We start from the raw sequence: 8821 nt of genomic DNA, 5'->3' as shown, positions 1-8821 counted from the left end.
TTTTTTTTTTTTTTTTTGCCGAAACGAAATCGCATACGAAATAACATTTGTACAAAATTTCGATCGAAATTTCGGTATCGTTTCGGTATCTCGATCATCTCGGGACATTCCATGTGTTATAAATACCATATCTCGGTCGAAATTTCGACTCTGTCTCGCCTGTCTCGTGGTTTCGGTTCCATTTGCATATTTTGAAGGAAAAACACTCCAAGTCTCCAACAAGCCTCTAATTAGCCATATCATCACACATTTTGACTTCCATTGGATTCCTACAAGATCTACACATTCAAAGCTTAGGAAAGGTAAAGTTCTTTCTCCAAAACCAGGTAAAATTTTCAGAATAGTTCGACGGTTGCTGCCAAACAAAGGTGCAACTCCAAAAACAATGTCATGTCCTAATATTTTTGCATTTTTATGTTTTAAGTATGTTTATTAACCTTAAAATAAGTTACCCACCAAGTTTCAGGTCAAAATATGCCGTTTGACCACCGAAACAGTCAACCAAAACAAACAAAAAAAATACACTATTTTGGCCGAAACGAGATTTCGAACCTTGGTTGGTTATGCTGTTGTTGTACTACTATGTATTTTATCACTATGTACTTCTATGATCTTTTCTATCATTAAAATCTTGTTAGTTATCGAAAAAAGAAGTCCAAATAATCCAAATTCCAAAAACATACCAAATCAATAGAAGGTGACCCATAGACACTCCCACCACATGAGGTCTTATAGATGCAACAATGATTTTTGTAATCCAAAGCATAGAGATTATGATCATGTGATCCGCACCTATAAATATTTTGACATACAAAATAAAGTTAGACTGTATAAACCCAAGTATGCTCTGGCCATGATAGAACAAACCACAAACTATTTAATTAAAAGAAAACAAAGAACTACAGTTTCTAGGATCACATTCATATCAACAAAAGAATTTAAAAAAAAAAAAGAAATAGAGGCTAAACATAGGCTAGAAAGAAGCAATATCCATTCAAGCAACTTTCTTGAGAAATTATAAACATGCTTAACTAATTGCGATCATAACTGATTTGACCTATCCTAGTGTCACTGGGAGTCTTTCATAACTTCAAATCTAGCCATTGGATCTCACTGAGATTTTCAGCAGCGCTACCCATATAAAGAGGCACTCAACCAGGATTTTATGCTGCTTTTCCTTCTTTTTTTTTTAAATCTGATCGTATGTGATTTCTCTTAATTCTGGAAAATTTTCACTCTGTTATCGATCCCATTTGGTACTGGTTTTATATCTAAATAAGAACCACATTAGACAGCCTAGTGATTTTGACCCTCCCCATAATAGCATGTTGTATTGTGCCATTGAGTAATAGGGTTGTAAATTTGTAATGTATTTATTGTCTATGAAGACACTTTTTGACAATGTACTGTGGATTGTAACGCTAAATTGTTTCACTTTGATTAAATGTTGTGATTTATGCAACTATGCCTAGATTATATATAGAATAGGTTATAAAAGGGAAAGGATATAGTATGCTATGTTATACACTAGTCACTAGAAACATAGGAGATCTGAAACCAAACTACCACTTTGGGTGTTTGTTTTCCAATCTTATGATTCAGCCATGTATAATCATGCTTAAATAGGCACTCACTGAAGTTTTAAGGCAAAATTCCACTATTTGGGCCCTGAAATGGTCATTCCTCTTTTTTTCTTAACAAAAATGGATCAAATTTCACCCCATTTCACCAAAATATTTCGGTTTCAGGCCACAGAGTGAAGAAGGCCCAAAACATAGTTGTTGCGGCGTCTAGGCAACCAAGGCGCCCACCTAGTAGTCAACCAAGGCGCCAGGACAACTATGGCCCAAAATGCAAAATTTCAAGCCTTGCTCCCATAACTCAATTTTTTTTTTTTTTTTCTTACACTATTCTGCATACAAGTAAGATAGCTGATTATAAAGCATTCTTACTAAGACAACAAACTAATGCACTAGATAAACCATTCTTATAATCCACGTATTTATATTGGTCTGGTATCTTCACCCTTCCTACCTCCCTCATCCATAAGGCAGAATCCCTCCTTTGTTCCTTCCTCTGGAAAGGATCCGATTCCAACAAATTCCTCCACCCTCTTAGTTGTGCTTCGGTTTTCCTTCCCAAATCCGAGGATGGCCTTGGTCTTAGAAGAATCAAAGAAGTCAATTACGTTGGCACCCCAAAGATCTTATTGAAAATTGTTTCCAAGCATAATAGCATTTGGGTTTCTTGGGTCTACTCTTCCCCTCTCAAGAATGACTTCATTTGGACTGCCTCCACATTGTCTGATTCTTTGTGGGTTTGGCAGAGCATTCTGGCTATCAAATCCACTACTCTTTGGCTTGACCCCTGGCACCCTTCTAGAGTGCTTCTCTCCATTGTAGCACTAACCCATCTATTCTTCTGGGCTTACTAGATCGGCAAAGGTTGCCGATATCATCTCCATTGGGGCTTGGTCGCTTGGACTCCTCCCATGTCCCACCCTCCCCTTGCTCTTATCTGGTCCTCCCTCCCCCTCTTTCTCCTGCTCTCCTTGACAGTGAAGATAAGATTTCCTAGCTCCCTTCCCCTTCCGGTCTCTTCACCTCGTCCTCTTCCTGGAATCATGTCCGATCTCCCGGCCCTCTTGTCCCATGGTGCAAAATCACTTGGTTTAAAGGCCACATCCCTTGCCATAGTTTCACTGCTTGGCACGCCCTCTCCAGCTACGTTCCCACCCAAGCCTTTCTCATCTACCGCCACATTCTTATCCCCTCCTCCTGCTGCCTTTGTTGGAATGGAACGGAAGATGTTGACCATTTATTTTTTTCCTGCCCCTTCTCCACTATTTGGAAAAAAGTACTTAGTCGTTGCTGGCCATCTAGAAGGAGACTTCTTCCTTTCAATAGAGAATAGATCTAGATAGATATGACTTTTGTTGGCTCCCCCATTTACGACATGGCAAGGAAGCTTGCTTTTTGTGCCACCATCAACCATCTTTGGATGGAATGCAATCTTCGTAGATGGAGTTCTAACTCCCGTTCTTATGATAAGATTTGGAATGCCATCTACTTTGATATCTCCACCAAACTTGGTTGCCTCAAGCATGGCCATATTAGAGATTCCCCTAGGAATAGACATATTGTTGTAGCCTAGGGCCTCCCTGTTTCTATTTTAGATCCCCCTCCCTCTTGATGGTTGTATCCCCAGTTGTGTAGCTTATTTGCTTGTTCCACCCCCTTGTTTCTTCTAGGGGCTTGTCCCTAGCGGCTTGATGCCTTCCCCCCCCCCTTCCTTCCCTTGTATATTCTTCCCCTTACGTAATTTAATTGTTTATTCAACCAAAAAAAAAAAAAAACTAGAAAAAACTAAATAACGCAAACTTGCTCTACATTACCCAACGCACCAGTTACCAAGAAATAGCAAGGATGACTTAAAATGTAATGCAAATTTAAACATGGTTTGATTTCTTAATCTTTCTAATGGCATCACCTTAAAAGAGCACATGGAGAAGGAATTATCCATAGTTGTCACAGTGCCTAGGTGAACCAATTCGGTCGAGAGGTAAAAGTTTTAAGGCCACAACAGCAAGCCGCCTGGACGCCTAGGCAACACCTTGACAACTATGGAATTATCCTCGTAGTTTGAGTCTTGACTCCAGCAAAACAATTCCCTTACATTAAACACAAGGTTAAGAAATGGTATGCCCATCATTAGAAAAGTGTGCCTGCATGATATGAAAGAAGAGTCTGGGACATTACCAGATCAAATTTCTACATGTGTCCACGACCGGCTGTGACTTAACCTTCAAAAGTCAAAAAAAGAAAATTCAAATCAAATACGTATGAAGAGAAGCTAGGAATCTATATTATCAATGATGATATGATGAGATAAAATATGAAGAGGAAGTTCTAAACTAGAAGACCAAACTGGCAATATTTTACCTCTAGAGAAGTGAAGAAATTATAAAAGAGTGATCAATGTATTATTCAAGCTCCTTACAGGGTTTTGAAATCTCCATGATGATACCCTATTAGATTCTATAAGATCTACTCAGTTAATAAGTTATCATCAGTGTCCCAGCTGTAAAGTAAATGTGAAAAGAAACTGAAAAAAAATAATAGCCTTTAATCGAATGTAACATCAAGGTCACTGATAGACGAAGGAATCTCAAGGCCCATAATGTAAACTATAATAAGTTGGTTTTCCATAAAATTTGTGATCTTATTCCTTTATGATTACTGGTTGTTTTCTAATGTGAAATGATAACCCAGTACAAGTCCCACTTTCATAGGTTCCCGTAGGGACTGACATAAGACTTAACCTTCGGCATTTCAGCACAAAATGGACAGCTTTAGTCTCAAACCTATGTTTTACATTGGACAGGCTTTTGTCGTCACACCAAGTGACAGCCCATGATTCCTAACCTTAATTACAGAAGTTCACAAGTGACAGGCTTTCCCGTTTCAATCATAGGAGTTCACAAACTCCATAAGACATAGCCCTGAACTTTGCCTCTGCACTGATCAAGCCACCACAGAGGTTGTTTTCTGCATTTCCATGTGACCAGGTTACCACCCACAAATGTATAATAGCCTCATGTGGATCTTCTGCCAAAAACTAAACCAGCCCAATCGGCATTAGTGTAGCCTTCTATTCTCAGATGGCCGTGCCTGGCGATCCTTTCCCTAGGGAGGACTTCAAGTACCTGAGGATGCAGTAGACAACATCCAAGTGCCCACTCTTGGGGGCATGCGTAAATTGTTTCACCACCCCAACTGCTTAGGTGATGTTTAAGCGAATCAAGGAAAGGTAGATCAACTTCCCCACTAGTTTCTGATATCTCCTTGTATCAATAAGAGGAGAGCCACAATCTTCTCCAAGTTCGTGGTTTTGCTCAATGGGAGATCTTGTTGGTTTGCAACCTAGCATTCTTGTCTCTTTTGGTAAATCCAACACAAACTTCCTTTGGAAGATATTTCTTCCCTTCTTAGATGTTGATACCTCAATTACCAAAAATACTTCAAGGGTTCAAGATCTTCAATTTCAAACAGTTGGGCTAAGTAGGACTTCAGTCTTATAATCTCAGCCATGTCATTCTCGTCACCACAATATCATCCACATAGACAATAAAAGGGTTGTGATAGTGCCATTACCTCGCCGGGTAAATAAAGTGTGGTTAGCTTGGCTTTGAGAATATCCGTTCTTCAAAATGGTTTATCTAAACCTCTCAAAGCAAGCCTTCAGATATTATTTGAGACCATATAGTGCCTTCTTGATTTCCCTTCAGCTGAAGGAATATTGAAGCCTACTGGAGTCTGCATGTACACTTCCTCTTCTAGACCACCATGAAAGAAAGCATTCTTCACATCTAACTAATATAATGGCCAATCTCGATTAGCCACCAATGATAAGAGAACTCTTACAGCCCGTTTGGTAACCCTCTCGGAATGAGCTTTTCTGTTCTTTATTCCATTTTGGAACAGAAACAGCCAAAAAAACGTTTGGTAAATTCCTTTTTGTTTCTGTGCCCAAGAACGAACCGGTTCAAAAACTCATCCCAAGAGTGGAAATTAAGTAACACCTTTTAGGTGTTTCTTCGTTTGAAAATCATCTTATAATGAAGGAACACAAATAGATGATTTTGTTAAAGAACGGCGTTCTCAGAACAAAATCATTACCAAACAGGCTCTCATTGAGTTGTGTTTAGCCACAAGAGCAAATGTTTCCTGATAATCAATCACATACACCTGACTATATCCTTTAGCCACCAACCTGGCCTTGTATCTCTCAATTGTACCATCAAATCAGTACTTGACTATATAAACCCATCTACATCCAACTGGAGTTCTCCCCGTGGGAAGATCAACTAGTTTTTAGGTGTAGTTCTTCTCAAGAGCCATCATTTCCTCATACATGGCTTGCTTGCATTTGGGGTCAAACAAGGCCTCAATGACATTTTTGGGAATAGAGATGGAGGAAAGAGCAGCAATAAAAGTGACACTAGTAGGAGAGAGAGCATTATAGAAAACAAATTGGGCTATGAGATTAGTACAAACTCTTTCCCTTTTTAATAGCAATGGGAAGATCTAACTTGGATGATAGGGGAGAAGTGTTACTTGAGCTAGGAAGGTGGATCTCACAATGTAGATCTAAAGAGGACTCTTGGTTGTCTTCTTTTCCCTTCTTTTGAACACAAGTAACTCATTCTCCTTACCAAAACCAACATCTGAATTATGACAAATATTCAACAATATCCACCTCTTTATGTTTCCCAACATCAAACTGTAATGTAGTGGATAAGGGAGTGAGAAAAGGAATGACATCAATAGCCTCTTCACTCTTACTATTCTCCCCCTATAGAAGATACTGAGAAGGGGAGCAAAAGAGGAAAAACTCAAAGAAGGTGACATATTTGGAAAGAAGTCACCGACAGGAAGAGGGATGATATCATTTATAGCCTTTAGTAGAGGGGGAATACCCAAGAAAGATACATTTGAAGGCTTTGGGATCTAGTTTAGACTAAGCAAACTAGTGAACATAGACATAATAGACGCACCCAAACACCTTTGGGGGAAGAGAAAAAGTAAAAGTCTAGGGAGAGAAGATCTCCAAAGGGGATTTGGAGCCAAGGAGTTTAGCAGGCATGTGGTTAATGAGGAAAACAGTAGTAAGAAGGGCACCAAATCAGAATGTCTTACGAACATGCATGCCAAAGAGGAGACTCCTAGAGACTTCCAACAAGTGGCGGTTTTTCCTCTCAGCCACCTCATTCTGTTGGATTTGTCAATACAAGCAAGTTGATGGATAATGTCATTGTCAGTAAAGAAGCCCTAGAAAACTGAGTAAGAATCAACTAATAGAAATTGTTAACGATATCATAAATATTACTCTTATGCTTCATAAAAAATTCCAAGTAGATCGAGAATAATCATCAACAAATGAGAAAAAATAACGATATCCAAGTAAAGTAGTGGGAGAAGGAACCCAAACATCAAAGTGCACAATATGAAAATGAACAATGGATCTATTACCATGATATGGACATGAAGAGCGACAATGTTTAGCAAAAATACATATTCACACTGAAAAACATGCAAGGAAGAAAAAGAGGAAAACAAAAGTGACAATTGTTTTTTTATAAAAAAAAAAAAAAAAAAAATGGGTGGCCTAAACGCCGATGCCAAAGCATCACAAATGCCACAGTGCTGTTGTCACTCCAGCCACACACATAAGACTGAGTTGCAGGCAACATAAGTGTGTGGGGCTCAAAAAGATAAAGCCATTTTTCGCTTTTCCTCACATCCACTGTCAATAATCCTATTTTGTCACCAAATCCTGAAAAATATAAAGAGAGGGAAAAAAGTTCACAACAATTCAAGGATTTGGTTAAATGGATCACAGAGACAAGATTAATGACAAAACTAAGAACATGAAGAACAAAGTCAAGAGAAAGTAAAGAGGTAAAATGAACACTGTCCTTACCAGACATTGAGGAAAAGGAACCATTAGCAGCCCTAACCTTATCTCTACCAGAACAAATAAAGTAGAGACATACTAGTCATGTGATCTATAGCACCGTCAACAACCTAAGTAGGAGCAATGGAAGGAGCAGAGGTGGAGACCTATAAGGCGGAAGCCGAAGAATCTGACACAGTGGATGTAGAAAAAGAGTTGCCCAGCTGTGATATAACCTGGTGAAAGGCTGCAATATCATCCCTAGTAAGGGGACAATGGTTTGACAACTGTCCAAATGGATACCCTTGAGGTTTGGTCTTAGTCATCACAAAATAAGCTCCAGCTCCCCCTCTCCTGCCACCACGCATACCAGGTGCAGGGCCATGAAGAACCCAACCCCTCTCTCTAGTGTGTCCAAGTCTCCCATAGTGATCACATTGGAGTTTATCTCTGTCATCTCCACGAGATGGACCTTGGCCTCGATCACCACCACACCACAATCGGTGAGAACTAGAAGTGAGAGCACATCGCTTAACAGATGATGTTGGTTCCATGGCCACCCTACAGGTCTCCTCAGTTTGTAAATAGCTACAGACTTCATCTAAGGAAAGGATGGGAGAGGACACAGTCCTAAGATCTATATCCAGAGTACTTCATAGTCAAAAATTCAGGCCACCAAGAAGAATGAGGACATGCTCCTTCTCAAGTGTCCGATACACCATAAGCTTCATCTTCGGGATTGCAAAGTTAGAGGTCCCGATAGTTATCATACTCTTCCCAAAGACTATAGTGTTATAGTACTCAGAAATGGTCTTATCACCCTGCTTCATGGTGATAATTTTTTGGAGAAGTTGGTAAGCCTTTACCAAGTCACCCACTCTATCAAAAAGTCTTGGAAACAATATCCTAGGTATCTTTAGCAGTCTCCTTTCTCATAAACCTTCTGCCAATCTCTGTGGGCTTCATAGAAAAAATCAACCAAGTCATAACAGTGGATTTTTTTCTCCCATTTCTGATAAGTCGGATCACTGAGAGGAGGGATGTGAACAATACCAACAATGTATCCTAGTTTCCCCCTACTCCAATTTCACAAAGTATGTCCACTTTCCTAAGACATAATGTAGAAACAAACACAATAATAAAGGGATAATACCCAAACCAAGTGGGGAGTATACATTCAACGCAAATACACAGTCCCAACACACAAGTAAAAAAAAAAATCCAGCAAGGGACATAGGCACCAAGAAAATCGATACTGACTGTACCTGGCAGTCCACAAGGAAGTGAGTTGTGCCCTAGCATCTCCTTTCTTCAATGAGGGAGGCCATATGGAGCATGAGGAGGACCCTTGGGCGACTCCAATGGG

General features: G+C 39.6%; 1 protein-coding gene across 1 annotated transcript in view; it reads right to left on the bottom strand.

The window, feature by feature from the left end:
• The window catches only part of LOC122081699 (putative acyl-activating enzyme 19), a 95342-nt gene that overhangs the window by 50521 nt on the left and 36000 nt on the right, over positions 1-8821 (bottom strand). The window contains 2 exon segments of the mRNA XM_042648896.1: positions 687-792; positions 3759-3802. Of these exon segments, the coding sequence (XP_042504830.1) occupies positions 687-792; positions 3759-3802 (150 nt within the window).

The sequence above is a fragment of the Macadamia integrifolia genome, chromosome 6, assembly GCF_013358625.1.
Source record: "Macadamia integrifolia cultivar HAES 741 chromosome 6, SCU_Mint_v3, whole genome shotgun sequence".
NCBI lineage: Eukaryota > Viridiplantae > Streptophyta > Magnoliopsida > Proteales > Proteaceae > Macadamia > Macadamia integrifolia.
This window is presented reverse-complemented; position numbering and strand designations above follow the sequence as displayed.